This window comes from Oncorhynchus tshawytscha, linkage group LG10, assembly GCF_018296145.1.
Source record: "Oncorhynchus tshawytscha isolate Ot180627B linkage group LG10, Otsh_v2.0, whole genome shotgun sequence".
Lineage (NCBI taxonomy): Eukaryota > Metazoa > Chordata > Actinopteri > Salmoniformes > Salmonidae > Oncorhynchus > Oncorhynchus tshawytscha.
In genome coordinates this window covers 36,929,434-36,949,954 of record NC_056438.1, presented here as the reverse complement: position 1 = coordinate 36,949,954, position 20,521 = coordinate 36,929,434, and the positions used below count along the sequence as shown (strand labels likewise).

The following is a 20,521-nucleotide window of genomic DNA, read 5'->3' as shown; positions in this document are numbered from 1 at the left end:
GCAAAAGATGGTGAAAGCAGTGCCGGCCGGCTTTGTTGTGTGTGATGATTGTGAGGCACAAATGTGACAGTCACAAGACGGGACTTCAAAATGGCACATCAAGGGAACTGTAGGCTACTGTATCAAATGGGTTCAATAGAAGTAGCTGAAGTCTGGGCACTGACTGTAGGTTTCATAACCTCTCACGTAGCCTAATATAATATTAACTCCTGCACAATTAAGCATTTATTGCAGTAAAACCATACACCAAATGTACATTTTGACTATGGAGTGAAGAAATAATTTATTTATTTCAGTGTCTTGAGAGAATGAATGCACGCTTTGGCACCGTCTGTAAAGGTGCTATCTTTATCAGCATCATAAAAGCTGATAGTGTTTCAACCACAAAAAAATGCATCCAAGCCAAACTGTCATTTGATCAGAAACATGTTGGGTAGTTTTCACAGCTTTTAATTCCTGAAAACTGTCAAACTGATGTCATTTGAACATTTTGCACAGACAATCTTATTTCATTTTCTCCCTGGTCCGTAAACATCTTTGGGGACGTTTTGCGTGAGAGAAGAGACGAAAGAGAACTTCAGGTGAGCAAGGGTTTATTTAGCCTTCTAGTACAACAAGTAATGATAGAAGAGAAGCTGCATGTATCTACATATAGACAAGTTGATTCACAAAATGCATACAAAAATGTCTAACATTATAAGCAGAAACATAGGCCTATCTAAACAAGGTACATTTATCACATATAGGCTGCCGGTTGCAGAAGGGTTATTAGCAATTGCGGGCGGGTGTAGGTGAACAAACAGCTGACCCACGCATCACTACTGGTGTCAATTGTTTGGGTTGTGACAATTTTGACTTATTTTGGACTTTAATAAAGAATCCCAATAGCTAACATATGGAGGGCAATCTTTCATTTGGACAGATGTACATCCCAGCAAACATACTGTATATTTTTTGTCCCAAAACCGTACTTGACATATTTGTTGATATATTAGATAGGTAGTGACACTTGAAAATACATGAAGATTTACCAACCTGCTCACTAATTTTCTCTAAAATCTTTGCAATTAGACTACTCACCATGTGGCCACGTAGAGGGGTGCAATCCCATCACCTGATGATATTTGTAGGGGTGTGGCTTAAGGTACATTCATTCTACAGGCTTTTAGTGTGTGTATTACGGTAGTGAGATCACGTTTCTTTTAAAGAAGTAATAATCAGATCAGTATCTTTCGATAAAACAAGTCAAGATGGTCTACTGAAATAAAAATGACTAAAATCATTCATTGCTTTATTTTCGGAGTCATGGTTTGGAATAGCCACCTGTTAACAGAAATAGTATATAAACAATGACTTTGTTATTGTCTTAGATTGAATTAGAACATATCATGATGTAAATAAAGTTCCTAAATTTGGAGACTCACCCATATTCATCTCTGACTTATCTAGAAAACAAATACTAAATTGTACATTGACATTTGTCATTTAGCAGACTTACAGAAGTGAGTGCATTCACTTTTCATACTGGTCCCCCATGGGAATCAAACCCACAACCCTGGAGTTACAAGCATCACTGCCCTAACCAACTGAGCCACACAGGACCCTTCTGTCTCCCTCTGAACAACTGCCGGCCTCCTGACTTCTCCAATCCAGACTCGCCACTTCTGACCATTCTTATTAACCTACAGTATCAATCAAACTTGATATGGTCTGTCTGTTCCTTCTGAACATATAGATTGTGTCCACTTATCCAATTGACTGGATGGCTCAGTTCTCAGTTCTCTTTGCGGCTCACTTAAAAGGACGGCATGGATTGGCTCACGAAGCTCATCTTGGGGATAGATCTTGACTCTTGTGAGCGGCCAATCAAGGAGCTACAGATACCAGGAACCGAGAAAAGAGAGAGAAGGCAATTGTATTTTGGTCTCCTTTGAAAACATCAATGTTTACAATATGTCTACAGGCACTGGACTCATGCTCAACAATGCCTTGCACGGGCAGAGAGAGAGAGCGATAATGACCAATCATTGCAGGACTCACCAGTGCAGTGGGCTGTGGCTCCTTGCGGAAATAGGCGTAGCAGGCCTCTGGCCTACAGTGGGTTACCGACCAAGAGAGACAAAACACCAGGCCGGCTAATATCACCACGATAACAGTCACTGTTGTGGGCTTAAGCCAGGTAGGTCCAGGACCTTTGAACACAATGACAATATTTGTCTTACTGTTATTAAGGTGAAGTATACAGCCGTAATGTAGCATGAGAGCGCAATAGAGTGCATTTGGAAAGAATTGAGACCCCTTGACTTTTTCCCCCCATTTTGTTACGTTACAGCCTTATTCTAAAATGGATTAAAAACATTTTTTCCATCAATTTACACACAATACCCCATAATGACAAAGAAAATCAGCTTTACAGAAATCCTTGCAAAGTTATGGGGGAAAAAATGATATCACATTTACATAACTATTCCGATCCTTTACTCAGTCCTTTGTTGAAGAACCTTTAGCAGCAATTACAGCCTCGAGTCTTCTTGGGTATGATGCTACAAGCTTGGCACATCTGAATTTGGGGAGTTTCTCACATTATTCTCTGCAGATCCTTTCAAGCTCTGTCAGGTTGGATGGGGAGTGTTGCTACACAGCCATGTTCAGGTCTCTCCAGAGATGATAGATTGGGTTCAAGTCCGGGCTCTCGCTGGGCCACTCAGACATTCAGAGACTTGTCCAGAAGCCACTTGTGTTTACTTGGCTGTGTGCTTAGGGTCATTGTCCTGATGGAAGGTGAACCTTAGCCCCAGTCTGAGGTCCTGAGCGATCTGGAGCAGGATTTCATCAAGGATCTCTTTGTACTTTGCTCCGTTCATCTTTCCCCCAATCCTGACTAGTCTCCGAGTCCCTCCCACAGCAGGATGCTGCCACCACCAGGTTTCCTCCAGATGTGACGCTTGGCATTCAGGCCCAAGAGTTCCATCTGGGTTTTATCAGACCGTAGAATTTTGTTTCTCATGGTCTGAGAGTCCTTTAGGTGCTTTTTGGAAATCTCCAAGCGGGCTATCATGTGCCTTTTACTGAGGAGTGGCTTCCGTCTGGCCACTCTACCAAAAAGGCCTGTGTGGTGGAGTGCTGCAGAGATAATTGTCCTTCTGGAAGGTTCTCCCATCTCCACAGAGGAACTCTGGAGCTCTGTCAGAGTGACCATCAGGTTCTTGGCTGAGTTTGGCCAGGTGGCCAGCTCTAGGAAGAGTCTTGGTGGTTCCAAACTTCTTCCATTTAAAAATGACGGATGATGGATTTAAGAATGAGGATGAAAGGCTGGTAATGGCTCACATCAACACCATTATTGTCAGTTAGTTATCTTTGTTTTCTTTATTATTTTGGTTAGGCCAGGGTGTGACATGGGTGATTTATTGTGTTTCGTTTTGTCTAGGGGTTTATTAGATTAATGGGGTTGTGTTCAGTTTAGTTGTCTAGGTAAGTCTATGGTTGCCTAGAGTGGTTCTAAACACCTGCCTCTGATTTATCGTTGTCTCTGATTGGGAACCATATTTAGGCAGCCATATTCTTTGGGTATTTTGTGGGTGATTGTTTCCTGTGTCAGTGTTTGTGCCACACGGGACTGTTTACACGTTTCTTGTTTTGTAGTTGTGTTCATGTTTAGTGTCTCTTATTAAATAACCATGAACTATAACCACACTGCGTTTTGGTCCACCTCTCCTTCCCAGGAAGAAAGCCGTGACAATTATCCCAGAAACCCTAGACCCACTCCAATTTTCATACCACCCAAACAAATCCACAGATGATGCAATCTCTATTTCACTCCACACTGCCCTTTCCCACCTGGACAAAAGGAACACCTATGTGAGAATGCAATTCATTGACTACAGCTCAGCATTAAACATCAAAGCTCATCACTAAGCTAAGGATCCTGGGACTAAACACCTCCCTCTGCAAATGGATCCTGGACTTCCTGACGGGCCTCCCTGTACTCCCTGTTCACACATGACTGCATGGCCAGGCACGACTCCAACACCATCAAGTTTGCAGATGACGCAACAGTGGTAGACCTGATCACCGACAACGACGAGACAGCCTATAGGGATGAGGTCAAAGACCTGGCCGGGTGGTGCCAGAATAACAACCTATCCCTCAACGTGACCAAGACTAAGGAGATGATTGTGGACTACAGGAAAAGAAGGACCGAGCACGGCCCCATTCTCATCGGCGGGGCTGTAGTGGAGCAGGTTGAGAGCTTCAAGTTCCTTGGTTTCCACATCACCAACAACTAGAATGGTCCAAACACACCAAGACAGTCATGAAGAGGGCATGACAAAGCCTATTCCCCCTCAGGAAACTAAAAAGATTTGGCATGGGTCCTGAGATCCTCAAAAGGTTCTACAGCTGCAACATCCAGAGCATCCTGACTGGTTGCATCACTGCCTGGTATGGTAATTGCTCAGCCTCCGACCGCAAGGCACTATAGAGGGTAGTGCGTACGGCCCAGTACATCACTGGGGCCAAGCTGCCTGCCATCCAGGACCTCTACACCAGGCGGTGTCAGAGGAAGGCCCTAAAAATGGTCAAAGACCCCAGCCACCCCAGTCATAGAATGTTCTCTCTACTGCCGCATGGCAAGCGGTAACTGAGTGCCAAGTCTAGGACAAAAAGGCTTCTCAACTGTTTTTATCCCCAAGCCATAAAACTCCTGAACAGGTAATCAAATGGCTACCCGGACTATTTGCATTGTGTGCCCTCCCCCCCAACCCCTATTTTAAGCTGCTGCTACTCTCTGTTTATCATATATACATAGTCACTTTAACTATACATTCATGTACATACTACCTCAATTGGCCCGACCAACCAGTGCCCCCGCACATTGGCTAACCCGGGCTATCTGCATTGTGTCCCGCCACCCACCACCCGCCAACCCCTCTTTTACGCTACAGCTACTCTCTGTTCATCATATATGCATAGGCACTTTAACCATATCTACATGTATATACTACCTCAATCAGCCTGACTAACTGGTGCTTGTATGTAGCCTCGCTACTGTTATAGCCTCGCTACTGTATGTAGCCTCACGACTGTTATTTTTCACTGTCTTTTTACTGTTGTTTTTATTTCTTTACTTACCTATTGTTCACCTAATACATTTTTTTGCACTATTGGTTAGAGCCTGTAAGTAAGCATTTCACTGTAAGGCCTACTACACCTGTTGTATTTGTGACAAATAAACTTTGATTTGATTTGACCTGTTGTATTCAGCGCATGTGAATTGAATTTTCAGGCTTACTGCAGGAATGTGGAGACCTTCAATACTGCAGAAATGTTTTGGGTACCCTTACCCTCAGGGCTCAGACAATTCCTTCGACCTCATGGCTTGTTTTTTTGCTCTGCCATGCACTGTCAACTGTGGGACTTTATATCGACAGGTGTGTGCCTTTCCAAATCATGTCCAATCAATTGAATTGACCATAGGTTGACTCCAATCAAGTTGTAGAAACATCTTGAGGATGATCAATGGAAACAGGATGCACCTGCGCTCAATTTTGAGTCTCATAGCAAAGTAATAGTAAATAAGGTATTTATTTTTATTTTCTTTATTTTTAATCAGGGAAAAAAGCTATTTAATCAATTTTAGAATAAGGCTTTAAGGTAACAAAATGTGGAAAAAGTCAAGGCGTCTGTATCCATCGCAAGGTTATGTTTTCATGATTTGCAGATTTTTTTATGCATTACTCTTCCAGTATAGAGCTAGAACAGTTACAAAGTGCACAGAGACGATCGGAAATCCCTATGTGTGTGTGGTTGGTGTGTGTTTGAAATGTATGCGCACGTGAAATAGATACAAGACGTTATGTTTTTTATCTCTTTCCACGGTACACATAATGGTAAAGTATACCATTGCCTGATCAGTGTGTGTGTTAAAAAAGGCCATATCTGTCTCGAAGGACCAATTGCCAAAGGTCTATCTGGTTTGAAGGATCAATAAATGATCAATATATTTAATAGAACGTGTGAGCACATGCAGATACTGTATGTGTGTGTCTATGAGTGTGTATTATCATTTGCAGCCCACCTGTGATGGAGACACACTGTGTGTCAGTGCTGCTGCTTTTGCTGTGGGTGTCCAGATGGGCCTGGGCTTTGACGCAGTACACTGCTCCCTCCTGCAGGGCGTCGATGTGGAGCGGATTCTGTTGCACTGTGATCACACGCAAGGAGGACTTGCCCTAGAAAACAGAGCACAGTGAGACGCTGCTGAAGAGAACTCAACCACTGCTTGAAGTGAGTTCTATAGGGAGGAGGTCATTACCGTTCTACCTAGCGGGTCACTTTTAGGACCAATTTCAAACCAATCCCTTGCTCCAATCCCTAGGCATCCCCCACACAACAAGCTCCAATCTCTCCCAACACACAATACATGACAGGGTTGTCTAGACCAGGTATTCCCAACCCAGGGGTATGTGCAACGCCGTCGGGGGTACGCCAAATAAAAATGTGATTCACGTGTAAAACTTTTTTTTCACATTTTCAAACAGTCCATTTATAAGCCACAGGAGTTTTTTGAGCGAGAATAAAACAACTTTCAAGTAGTAAGACATGAAAAAAAACAGATACCATTAATTTAACCTTTTGTGACTAGGGGGCAGTATTTTCATTTTTGGAAAAATAACGTTCCCGTAGTAAATGGGATATTTTGTCAAGACAAGATTCTAGAATATGCATATCATTGACAGTTTAGGATAGGAAACACTCTAAAGTTTCCAAAACTGTAAAAATATTGTCTGTGAGTATAACAGAAATGATATTGCAGGCGAAAGCCTGAGAAAAATCCAATCCGGAAGTGCCTCATGTTTTGAAAGCGCTGCTTTCCAATGCGTCCCTATTGAGCAGTGAATGGGCTATCAACCAGATTACTTTTTCTCCATTTTCCCCAAGGTGTCTTCAGCATTGTGACGTAGTTTTACGCATTTATGTTGAAGAATACCCATAAGCGGCTACATTGCGCAAGTGGTCACCTGATGCTCTCAGAGTGATTCTCGCGTAAAATACAGAGGTAGCCATTATTCCAATCGGTCCTACTGAAAAACCAATTGTCCCGGTGGATATATTATCGAATAGATGTTTGAAAAACACTTTGTAGATTGATTATAAACAACGTTTGCCATGTTTCTGTCTATTATGGGGCTAATTTGGAATATTTTTCTGTGTTTTCGTGACTGCAATTTCCGGGATTTCTCAGCCAAACGTGAAGAACAAACGGCGCTATTTTGCCTACAAAAATAATATTTTTGGAAAAAAGGAACATTGGCTATCTAACTGGGAGTCTCGTGAGTGAAAACATCTGAAGCTCATCAAAGGTAAACGATTTAATTTGATTGCTTTGCTGATTTCCGTGACCAAGTTACCTGCTGCTAGCTGGACAAAATGCTATGCTAGGCTATCGATAAACTTACGCAAATGCTTGTCTAGCTTTGGCTGTAAAGCATATTTAGAAAATCTGAGATGACAGGGTGATTAACAAAAGGCTAAGCTGTGTCTCAATATATTTCACTTGTGATTTTCATGAATAGGAATATTTTCTAGGAATATTTATGTCCGTTGCGTTATGCTAATTAGTGTCAGTCGATGATTACACTCCCTCATGCGGGATGGGGAGTCACTAGAGGTTTTAATAAGAAGTGGCTAGGACAGGCAAGCCCCATACTATTGTGGAGGACTTCATTCTTCCTGCTGCGCGGATATGGCTGGGACAATGCTGGGGTGAAAAGGCCAAATTCATTTATATAGACAATGCCTTCATCAAACAACACTGTTTCACGACGCATCCGTGACATGGCAGGAGATGTTTTGAAACAATTATTGCTTCGCATACAAGCCGGTGAATTCTATGCGTTACAGCTGGATGAGTCAACAGATGTGGCGGGCCTGGCACAGCTCCTGGTATAAGTCTGTTACTTTTATGGGGAGTCAATTAAGGAAGACCTCTGCAAACCACTGGAAACCAGGACAACAGGAGATTATTTTTTATTTTTAAGTACTGGACAGTTTTGTGACATCAAATGGACTTTGGTGGTCAAAATCCATGACAGGGTGCAAGCAGTTGCTCCCGGCGCCACTTGGGTACACTGCAGCATCCACCGAGAGGCTGTTGCTGCCAAGGGAATGCCTGACAGCTTGAAAGACGTTTTGGACACTACAGTGAAAATGGTTAACCTTGTTAAGGCAAGGGCCTGAACTCGTGTATTTTCTGCACAATGCAATGATATGGGCAGTGACCATGTAACTCTTTTACAACATGCGCTGATTTTCAAGGGGCAAAGTATTGAAACGTTTTTTTTTTTAGATTGAGAGACGAGCTTAAAGTTTCCTTTACTGACCATAATTTTCACTTGTCTGATCGCTTGCATGATGACGAGTTTCTCACACGACTGGCCTTTCTGGGTGATGTTTTTTCTCACCTGAATGATTTGAATTTAGGATTACAGGGTCTGTCCGCAACTATTTTCAATGTGCGGGACAAAATTGAGGCTATGATTAAGAAGTTGGAGCTCTTCTCTGTCTGCATTAACAAGGACAACACACAGGTCTTTCCATCATTGTATGATTGCAAATGAACTCAAGCTTACGGACAATGTCAAATGTGATATAGCAAAGCACCTGAGTGAGTTGGGTGCGCAATTACGCAGGTACTTCCCCATAACGGATGACCCAAAGAACTGGATTCATTATCCCTTTCATGCCCTGCCTCCAGTCCACTTACCGATATCTGAACAAGAGCGCCTCATCAAAATTGTCAATAAGTCTCGTACAAACTTGGACCCAGGTCCAGAGAAACACAGCAGGCAGAGGTGAGGATAAATCCAGAACATTTACTGAATCTTACACAGAAAAAATAAATAAATAAAAAATATATAAAAAAATATTTAAAAACCAACGCACTGGCACATGAATCACTAAACAAAACAAGAGGCCTGAGCAACCAGCCCAGTCCACAGAGGACCTAAATAGTCATACACCAGGTGAACCCAATAAGCCCAATCAGGCTCACCTTTTATATATAAGATGGTTAAACAAAGAGCAACATGATTTATTATTTATTATTACACTCATTCTTATGTTTAATAAATGTATCGTATAGTGTGTGTGTGGCAGGCTTACAATGATGGAGAAATAACAACACTTGAGAGTGCACTGGTGCTAGAGGAGGTACAGAGCTGGAGGTTGAATGTTTGAAGGGATACACAATGGAGGTTGTTTAAAGAGATACGGGACTATAAAAGTTTGGAAACCCCTGCTCTAGATCAACAAGGGGCTTGAATGTTAGGTGTGGCTATGGGGAGTGGCAATGGCCGCTGTTGTCCCATAGGGGCGGCTGAATTTTAGAGAACATTTTTGAGGTCTCTGTATTGGCGGTGTAGATTCCTAAACCAGAAACCGTGGATTGATGGCAGCATTCGCGCAAAACTGAAAGCGAGAACCACTGCTTTTCACCAGCGCAAGGTGACCAGAAACATGACCGAATACAAACAGTGTAGCTATTCCCTCCGCAAGGCACTCAAACAAGCTAAGCGTCAGTATAGAGACAAAGTAGAGTTGCAATTCAACGGCTCAGACACAAGCGGTATGTGGCAGGGTCTACAGTCAATCACGGATTACAAAAAGCAAACCAGCCCCGTCACGGACCAGGATGTCTTGCTCCCAGACAGACTAAACGGCCCGCTACCAAAAACGGATTCTCCTTTGCTCGTAAAACATTTAAACGTGTTTGAGGGACAATCCCCACAGTGCCACGGATCCCACATGCTTCAGCCACCATTTAACACCATAGTACCCTCCAAACTTTGAAAGACTAGTCAAGAACCAAGCTACCTGAGACCCTGGGTCTCAACCCCTGCCACTGCCCTAACCCATCTGGACAAGAGAAATACCTATGTGAGAATGTTGTTCTGGCTCAGCATTTAACACCATGGTACCCTCCAACTTCCTCGAGACCCTGGGTCTCAACCCCGCCCCACTGGGTGGTGAAGGAAGGAAGGTAACAACATCTCCACCCCGCTGATCCTCAACACTGGGGCCCCACAAGGGTGCGTTCTGAGCCATCTCCTGTACTCCCTGTTCACCCATGACTGCGTGGCCATGCACGCCTCCAACTCAATCATCAAATTTGCGGACGACACTACAGTGGTAGGATTACCAACAACGACGAGACGGCCTACAGGGAGGAGGTGAAGGCCGTCGGAGTGTGGTGTCAGGAAAATAACCTCACACTCAACGTCAAGAAAGGAGATGATCGTGGACTTCAGGAAACAGCAGAGGTAGCGCACCCCCCCCCCCATCCACATCGACAGGACAGTAGTGGAGAGGGTAGTAAGTTTTAAGTTCCTCGGCGTACACATCACGGACAAACTGAATTGGTCTACCCACACAGACAGCGTTGTGAAGAAGGCGCAGCTGCGCTTCTTCAACCTCAGGAGGCTGAAGAAATTCGGCTTGTCACCAAAAGCACTCACAAACTTTTACAGATGCACAATCGAGAGCATCCTGTCAGGCTGTATCCCCGCCTGGTACGGCAACTGCTCCGCCCACAACCGTAATGCTCTCCAGAGGTTAGTGAGGTCTGCACAACGCATCACCGGGGGCAAACTACCTGCCCTCCAGGACACCTACACCACCCGATGTCACAGGAAGGCCATAAAGATCATCAAGGACAACAACCACCCGAGCCACTGCCTGTTCACCCCGCTACCATCCCGAAGGCGAGGTCAGTACAGGGGCATCAAAGCAGGGACCGATAGACTGAAAAACAGCTTCTATCTCAAGGCCATCAGACTGTTAAACAGCCACCACTAACATTGAGTGGCTGCTGCCAACATACTGACTCAACTCCAGCTCTCTTTAATAATGTAAATTGATGTAAATTGATGTAAAAAAATATATCACTAGCCACTTTAAACAATGCCACTTAATATAATGTTTACACACCCTACATTACTCATCTTATACAGTGGGGCAAAAAAGTATTTAGTCAGCCACCAATTGTGCAAGTTCTCCTACTTAAAAAGATGAGAGAGGCCTGTAATTTTCGTCATAGGTACACTTCAACTATGACAGACAAAATTAGATACAAAAAAATCCAGAAAATCATATTGTAGGATTTTTTTATGAATGTATTTGCAAATTATGGTGGAAAATAAGCATTTGGTCAATAACAAAAGTTTATCTGAAAACTTTGTTATATACCCTTTGTTGGCAATGACAGTGGCCAAACGTTTTCTGTAAGTCTTCACAAGGTTTTCACACACTGTTGCTGGTATTTTGGCCCATTCCTCCATGCAGATCTCCTCTAGAGCAGTGATGTTTTGGGGCTGTTGCTGGGCAACACAGACTTTTAACTCCCTCCAAAGAATTTCTATGGGGTTGATATCTGGAGACTGGCTAGGCCACTCCAGGACCTTGAAATGCTTCTTACGAAGCCACTCCTTCGTTGCCTGGGCGGTGTGTTTGGGATCATTGTCATGCTGAAAGACCCAGCCACGTTTCATCTTCAATGCCCTTGCTGATGGTAGGCTTTGTTACTTTGGTCCCAGCTCTCTGCAGGTCATTCACTAGGTCCCCCCGTGGGGTTCTGGGATTTTTGCTCACTGTTCTTGTGATCATTTTGACCCCACGGGGTGAGATCTTGCATGGAGCCCCAGATCGAGGGAGATTATCAGTGGTCTTGTATGTCTTCCATTTCCTAATAATTGCTCCCACAGTGGATTTCTTCAAACAAGCTGCTTACCTATTGCAGATTCAGTCTTCCCAGCCTGGTGCAGGTCTACAATTTTGTTTCTGGTGTCCTTTGACAGCTCTTTGGTCTTGGCCATAGTGGAGTTTGTAGTGTGACTGTTTGAGGTTGTGGACAGGTGTATTTTATACTGATAACAAGTTCAAACAGGTGCCATTAATACAGATAACTAGTGGAGGACAGAGGAGCCTCTTAAAGAAGAAGTTACAGGTCTGTGAGAGCCAAAAATCTTGCTTGTTTGTAGGTGACCAAATACTTATTTTCCGCCATAATTTGCAAATAAATTCATTAAAAATCCTACTGTAAAGGTTTTCCTCCTCTTCGTCTGAAGAGGAGAAGCGAGAAGGATCGGAGTACCAATAAGCGACGTGGTAAGTGTCCATGGTTCTTTTAAGAAGAAATACTCAACATGAACACAACTGATACAAAAACAATAAACGTGGAACGAACGAAAACCAAAACAGTACCGTGTGATGAAAAACACAGACACGGAAACAAACACCCACAAACAAACTGTGAAACCCAGTCTACCTAAGTATGATTCTCAATCAGAGACAACTAATGACACCTGCCTCTGATTGAGAACCATACTAGGCCGAAACATAGAAATCCCAAAATCATAGAAAAACAACCATAGACTGCCCACCCCAACTCACGCCCTGACCATACTAAATAATGACAAAACAAAGGAAATAAAGGTCAGAACGCGACACCTACAATGTGATTTTCTGGATGTTTTTTCTCATTTTGTCTGTCATAGTTGAAGTGTACCTTTGATGAAAATTACAGGCCTCTCTCATCTTTTTAAGTGGGAGAACTTGCACAATTGGTGGCTGACTAAATACTTTTTTGCCCCACTGTATGTATATGTATATACTGTACTCTATACCATCTACTGCATCTTGCCATTTTTATGTAATACATGTATCACTAGCCACTTTAAACTATGCCACTTTTATGCCACTATGCCGTTCTGTACCATCACTCACTCATCTTTACGTACATATTCTTTATCACTTTACACTTGTGTGTATAAGGTAGTAATTGTGGAATTGTTATATTATATTACTGCACTGTCAGAACTAGAAGCACAAGCATTTCGCTACACTCGCATTAACATCTGCTAACCATGTGTTTGTGACAAATAACATTTGATTTGATTTGATATACATTTTAACATTTTTATGCCAATTTCCTACAACTTTTCAAATTTCTCTATGGAGCTGAGATAAGGATTGTTTTGTTTTAATGCACAGTTCCTGTAATACTACATACAGTGCCTTGCGAAAGTATTCGGCCCCCTTGAACTTTGCGACCTTTTGCCACATTTCAGGCTTCAAACATAAAGATATAAAACTGTATTTTTTTGTGAAGAATCAACAACAAGTGGGACACAATCATGAAGTGGAACGACATTTATTGGATATTTCAAACTTTTTTAACAAATCAAAAACTGAAAAATTGGGCGTGCAAAATTATTCAGCCCCCTTAAGTTAATACTTTGTAGCGCCACCTTTTGCTGCGATTACAGCTGTGGGGTATGTCTCTATCAGTTTTGCACATCGAGAATTTTTTCCCATTCCTCCTTGCAAAACAGCTCGAGCTCAGTGAGGTTGGATGGAGAGCATTTGTGAACAGCAGTTTTCAGTTCTTTCCACAGATTCTCGATTGGATTCAGGTCTGGACTTTGACTTGGCCATTCTAACACCTGGATATGTTTATTCTTGAACCATTCCATTGTAGATTTTGCTTTATGTTTTGGATCATTGTCTTGTTGGAAGACAAATCTCCGTCCCAGTCTCAGGTCTTTTGCAGACTCCATCAGGTTTTCTTCCAGAATGGTCCTGTATTTGGCTCCATCCATCTTCCCATCAATTTTAACCATCTTCCCTGTCCCTGCTGAAGAAAAGCAGGCCCAAACCATGATGCTGCCACCACCATGTTTGACAGTGGGGATGGTGTGTTCAGGGTGATGAGCTGTGTTGCTTTTACGCCAAACATAACGTTTTGCATTGTTGACAAAAAGTTCAATTTTGGTTTCATCTGACCAGAGCACCTTCTTCCACATGTTTGGTGTGTCTCCCAGGTGGCTTGTGGCAAACTTTAAATGACACTTTTTATGGATATCTTTAAGAAATGGCTTTCTTCTTGCCACTCTTCCATAAAGGCCAGATTTGTGCAATATACGACTGATTGTTGTCCTATGGACAGAGTCTCCCACCTCAGCTGTAGATCTCTGCAGTTCATCCAGAGTGATCATGGGCCTCTTGGCTGCATCTCTGATCAGTCTTCTCCTTGTATGAGCTGAAAGTTTAGAGGGACGGCCAGGTCTTGGTAGATTTGCAGTGGTCTGATACTCCTTCCATTTCAATATTATCGCTTGCACAGTGCTCCTTGGGATGTTTAAAGCTTGGGAAATCTTTTTGTATCCAAATCCAGCTTTAAACTTCTTCACAACAGTATCTCGGACCTGCCTGGTGTGTTCCTTGTTCTTCATGATGCTCTCTGCGCTTTTAACGGACCTCTGAGACTATCACAGTGCAGGTGCATTTATACGGAGACTTGATTACACACAGGTGGATTGTATTTATCATCATTAGTCATTTAGGTAAAAATTGGATCATTCAGAGATCCTCACTGAACTTCTGGAGAGAGTTTGCTGCACTGAAAGTAAAGGGGCTGAATAATTTTGCACGCCCAATTTTTCAGTTTTTGATTTGTTAAAAAAGTTTGAAATATCCAATAAATGTCGTTCCACTTCATGATTGTGTCCCACTTGTTGTTGATTTTTCACAAAAAAATACAGTTTTATATCCATGTTTGAAGCCTGAAATGTGGCAAAAGGTCGCAAAGTTCAAGGGGGCCGAATACTTTCGCAAGGCACTGTATTCTGCCATGGAGAGGAGAGAATTTTTGTTTCTGTTTTAAAGCTAATTTCCTGTAATTCTATCCATTTTTCCATAGCTGATATTGTGTTATTTTGCACAAACATAACAACAAAATCAAAACTGCTAAATTCATTGCTTTTTGAATTTTCAATTCTCCCTGACTGTCTAGCTTTTATTTTGTATCTTATTATTATTACTTTTTTTTACACTGAACTTAGGTGACCCCAAAAAATGCTTAGAGGCCCGCCCAAGGATTTCAATGGCAGAAAAATCCCTGCAAGACTATAATATACTGTACATGTAATATCCTCACCCTGACAAACTCGCCTCTCTTCCAGATAGTCACAGTCACTCCCACGGTCAGGGGAAGGCCTTTGAAAGTCACCTGAAGGGCATCACCCATGGTGGTCACAGTTATAGCTGGCACCGTCAGGATTGCTGTGTGAAAGATGAAAGTCATAGTAAGTTACATACATAGGCTGTGTCTGAAATCGTTCTTGCCTACTACATACTGTGTGCTAACCATACTACCTAGAACATACTGTTTAGTAAAAACGGAAGAAATAGAAACATACTACGCTCATGCATACTGAGAAGGCTTCATCTAAAGTGCAATTAGGCTGTTCCCCGCCATTCTTTAATTTTGGCACAGCCTGTCACCTGTTCTCTTGTCTGATTATCAGCTGTAGTCAAACACATGTGGGTCTGAAAAGACAACTCTCTTCCTCAATAGTGTGCAGCAAATTCATCCTAGATGAAAGCCGAAATAAGCAACACACTATGACAAATAGACACAAATTACTTATTGAAATTTGTGACAGGCACATGAAAAAGTCCACTTTTTCGTGTCTATTACAGGATTTTCATCACAACGCAATTTTCTTTCTTCATAAAGCATTTGTGTACATTACACCCATTTCCAATAGGCAATTTGTGTCTATTTCACAATCATCTGTGATACAGGGTTGAAAATAAGTATTATATCCTGGATTTAAAACATACATTTTTTAATTTTCACATACTAATCGGACAAGGTATTGTCATAATGATGACCAGAAGGCCACTTGTTTAAATGTTTGGCATTTTGTATGGCTGTTGTGCACTTGGGTAAGTGTTTTGTCTTCAGCTAATGTTAGTACAAATGCTATATAGATTCATTCATCTAATATCTCCTTTTGGTCTTATTTTCCTTGGATGGATGAAGGAAACTAAAAAAATAAAATGAACATAAAAATCATAAAAACAACTATTGCCATGGCATCAAAAAAGAGTACATGGACGTAGATATCCCACAATGACTCACTCTCTCTCCTGTTGAATGGCCTCCCGAGCTCAGCCCACGGTGACACACGCCTTCCGCACTCTGCCCGCACACGGATGTTGTAGTCTGAGTCAGAACCAAGGTCAAAGGTCAGGTCGCACTCCGTTCGTGTGACCCGCTGACAACCAACCACGTCCTCCCAACTTCCATTCAAGATCCTCAGCTCAAATTCCCTACAGAACACATGGAAATACAGCTCATATTGACACATTATACCCAGAGCCAATGTTTATTGTCCTTTTGTTTGTCTGCCTGATAAATATTTTTGACATGAATGTTTCATATTTTCACATGCTTGTGTTTAACTACCCTTTACATCTTTTCAGTTACCACCCCCTTCATAAACCAGACACAATGTCCCCTAAAAAAAGTAATAACAAATAGTGTGATGTCTCAATTGTTTTTATTTACATTTTACATGTTTGTAATTTAGAAGACGCTGTTATCCAGAGCTAGGTGAGATAACCACATAGCACAGTCATAGTAAGAAAGCTGTTTAATTGAGGAAAAGGTTTTCTTACTATGACTGTGATATGTGGTTGTCTCACCTAGCTACCTTAAACTATAAGTCGCTCTGGATAAAAGTGTCTTGTAAATTAAATTACTGCAGCTCGCCATTAGCAAGTGTAACATTGCTCTGTTTACTTCATATTTGTATAATTTCCTCCTTCTCATGGGCGTTGATAAAACAAACATTTTTGAGACATCACACGATTTATGACTATTTTAGAGGACATTGCGTCTGGTTTAAGAAGAGACAAATGTCACAACTAGTGCTATTTAGCAACAGGGGTTAGTAATATTCAATTGTTACAGGTTTTTAGCCCACTGCCTGGGCTGCATTCTCAGTGTACAGTTCACCGTCAATCGGCAAGAGTAAAAGGATGAGTGAAAGTGAAAAAGTCAGAGAAAGTCCATTTAGCAGAATTGAGAACAGCAGTATTCTCGTCAATGTGTCTGAACATTCCTGCAATGTTTCAGAAGTGATTGACTCACCCCTGGAACTGCACAGAGTAGATGACAGAACTGCAAGGAGACTGTTGACGGCGCCACTTGAGCAAGTGCCTCATATTTACAGACTCCATGGAAATTCCCCACGGCGATGGCAGCAGCCAGGCATCTGAAATTAAACAGATAAACAGTCATAAACTATGCAATGTGATTAGGTGTTTGACAAACAGACATGCCTACAACAGTGATCAAATTCACTATTAAAACATAGCCCCTTGCTAAAAACAAAGAACTGCAATATTCCAAGTTGATTAAGTGTCAAGCTTTGGCTTTTGCAAGCCGGAACAGCTCGTAGTAGCAGAAACCTATCTCCTGTTTCTGTAGCGTGAGGCAGCTGGATGTACTAGTACACCCCCTGGACAGGACGGGAATGCTGAGTGCAAAGCAAAAATGCATCAGGTCCCATTTTTAGTCTTTGGTATGAGTGAGTGCTATGTGTCTATCTTTCCTTGATCAGTGCAAGTTTGACAGAATCCAGTCTTTATATGAATACATGTTCTAAGCACACAGAAGCCCTGTTGTCTTGTTCACAAACACATACTGTAGATTGAAGTGCACAAATGCTTTAGCACACATGTAAACACATTCAGAGCATTCTAAACCCACTTGCAAGCGGTTTAGCCTAGGGTAAAAAGTGTTATGTGTCCTGTGACACACACACACAGAGGAGTCTCAAGTTTCCAATTATGTCAGCCAGGGCATTAAAGGTATGTTGCACCCTCTCCCTCAGGCAAAATTCTGTTTTTCGCCTTCAAGAACTTGTTAATTGTCATCTACCTTTAATGGACATGTTATTTATTTATATATATATATATATATGCACCACATGAGGTTGGTGGCACCTTAATTGGGGAGGACGTGGATCTGGCACACATGTGAATCTGGCACATGAGAACATAAATGTATTCCCATGGTCATCGTCCACCACCTTAGATGACATACCCCTATCAGGATACAAGCACACTACACCTTATGCTTCTGCTGTTTGTTACTTTCTTTTCCATTGGTTCCATGTACAGTATAACATTTAGAAATTAACATACTGTAAATAGGATGACTGATAAATAGGCTTGAGGTAGAAGTTGCACCTAACTACAGATCTAGGATCAAATCACACTACCCCAATGCTAACCTTAACCATTGGGGGATGAAAATAATATCTGATCATACATCAGCAGTTTGGGGCAACTTCTTCCTATGCTGTTAAACAGCAGGACAGTGTGTGTTGCTGCAGTACTTACAGTTTGTGACGATGTTGAGGACAAGTATTAACTGGCTGTCAAAAAAGCTCCTTCTCAGTCTCATAGCCCCTCTGTATGGAGAAGAGTAGGAGCACTGCTGTGATCAAGTGTGCAATCACTGTGTTGACTGTCTCTCACCACTAATTTGATTGTAATACAAACAATCCCAGGAATAGTGTGATCACTGCTTTTATGTTTGCAATATGGTCATCTCGTTGTCCATTGATCGTTCTTGTTGCGACTGTAACATGATCACTGCAGACTGTTATACCAACTGTCACTCAAACTTTCCTAGGACGGAGTGGGACCTCTCCTATGACTGTGATCCTAGCACTCTTCTCGGTCCTTGTGATGGTTCCTCTGCCACACTTCCTTTGCTGTCCCACTGTGTCTCCTGTAAAAGGCTTGTAATATACATAAATAGTTTTGTTATAAATGTGTGTTTTTATGTGAAAGCCATATCAATTTTATGGTGCGTCTGAGAGAGTGGTTATGTAGGTAAAGCTTATAAAAGTGTGTGTGTTTGAGAGAGGAAAGGTGTGATGTGCTGATGCGAGTCTAAAAGAATGACTGGTATGGCTTGGCTGGATGCTGAGGGTGAAAATATGGTTAAGCCTGTCAGACTGGTTATGATCACTCCCTCCCATAACTGTGTGTGTGTGCGTGTGTGCGTGCACGTAGGGCTATAAAGTGTGACCATTTTGGTCGCATATGCTCCTAATTACTTTTTTGGTGCGACGTGAAATTCTAATTTGGGGGGGCCAGTGCACCTAGAAAATCACCCAGATAATGATTGTTGTAATGAAAAAACGAACGCAGATTCGTTAGCGTCAATGTTGCACCATTTCTATAGAGGAAACATCTAGTTTCTAGCCCAAACAGTTAAAGAGATATGCATGGAAGCCCATTCCCACAATTTTTTTTACTATATAAAAATGTAAAAAAATTCAGAGATACTAAGTCTAAATTTCAAGATATTATCAACACATTTTGATTTTGAGGTGGCAGGTAGCCTAGTGGTTAGAGCGTTGGACTAGTAACTGAAGGTTGCAAGATTGAATCCCCGAGCTAACAAGGTAAAAATCTGTCGTTCTGTTCCTGAACAAGGCTGAACACTGTTCCTAGGCCATCATTGAAAATAAGAATTTGTTCTTAACTGACTTGCCTAGTTAAGTAAATGTAATAAAAATATACTAATTTGGAGATACTAAGTTGACATTTCGAGACACTAACTCAACATTTTTAGATAGTAGGGCATACTTATTTAAAGGATATGTTTCTTAATTTGTAACATTGTGTGATTTCAGTGGTGGAACTACAGGTCCAAGATGTGGTGGTGGTGGTGGGGGAGGTATTTCAATAAACAGTCATGGATACATCATCTCACATATCATAGGGTTAGGGCTAAAACAATATATTTCAGGGCTAAAACAAAATTGTGAAATATCTGGGGGTCACCGATGAGAGGTTTGAGAACCATTGGGATAACCTAAACAGGCAAAACTGAGGACCCGCGTAGGAAGGTATGACATACTAATAATCAGCTGGAAAATGGTTGTATATGGGCTATGATGGGACCAGATCTTTTTCTAATCAAGTCAAGATGTCGCTGGAGCAGAACGTGCCCCCAGCCGTGCCCCCAGCCGATTGTGTTTTTTTGTTCGTTTATCTGCGTTGTTTGTAACTTTTTTTAAAACTTTTTTGTACATAATGTTGCCGATACCATCTCTTATGACCGAAAATAACTTCTAGACATCAGGACTGTGATTACTCACCACGGACTAGCGAATTATTTTTCTTCTTTCACGACTCTGACGAGCCTGAGGCGGAGGATATACAGCTCCCTCGGGAACAGGCACCCAGACCGCAGTGATCTGCTTGAAGAGGAGGCAGAGAAAGCGAGGTCGGGGAGCGGGATGCCTTCTGAGAAGTCGGAGGCGATCAAATAAACCCCCCACTTCCCTCAATTCTGCTAGCAAGCATGCAATCTTTGGACAATAAAATGGACGAGTTACTGTGAAGATTAAACTACCAACAGGACATTAAAAACTTTAACATCTTATGCTTCACGGAGTCGTGGCTGAATGACAACAATATCAACATACAGCTGGCTGGTTATACGATGTACCGGCAGGACAGAACAGCAGCGTCTGGTAAGACAAGGGGTGGCTGTCTATGTATTTTTGTAAACAACAGCTGGTGCACGATATCTAAGGAAGTCTCGAGCTATTGCTCGCCTGAGGTAGAGTTTCTCATGACAAGCTGCAGA

General features: G+C 42.1%; 1 protein-coding gene across 2 annotated transcripts; it reads right to left on the bottom strand.

Annotated features, from left to right (window-relative positions):
* Positions 1-506: 506 nt before the first annotated feature.
* crfb16 (cytokine receptor family member B16) lies at positions 507-20,236 on the bottom strand. 2 transcript variants are annotated; one of them, XM_024436413.2, is made up of 8 exons: positions 20,028-20,236; positions 18,253-18,656; positions 16,997-17,120; positions 15,983-16,173; positions 14,993-15,117; positions 6,077-6,230; positions 2,041-2,192; positions 507-1,874 (listed from the first exon to the last, which is right to left on the bottom strand). In XM_024436413.2, the coding sequence occupies exons 2-8, from the start codon at positions 18,314-18,316 to the stop codon at positions 1,695-1,697; spliced, it is 990 nt and encodes a 329-aa protein (XP_024292181.1). In that variant the 5' UTR covers positions 18,317-18,656; positions 20,028-20,236; the 3' UTR covers positions 507-1,694. The 2 variants fall into 2 exon arrangements, with proteins under 2 accessions (XP_024292181.1, XP_024292182.1); XM_024436414.2 differs by lacking the exon at positions 20,028-20,236 and having other exon boundaries at positions 18,253-18,801.
* Between the last annotated feature and the right edge of the window lie 285 nt (positions 20,237-20,521).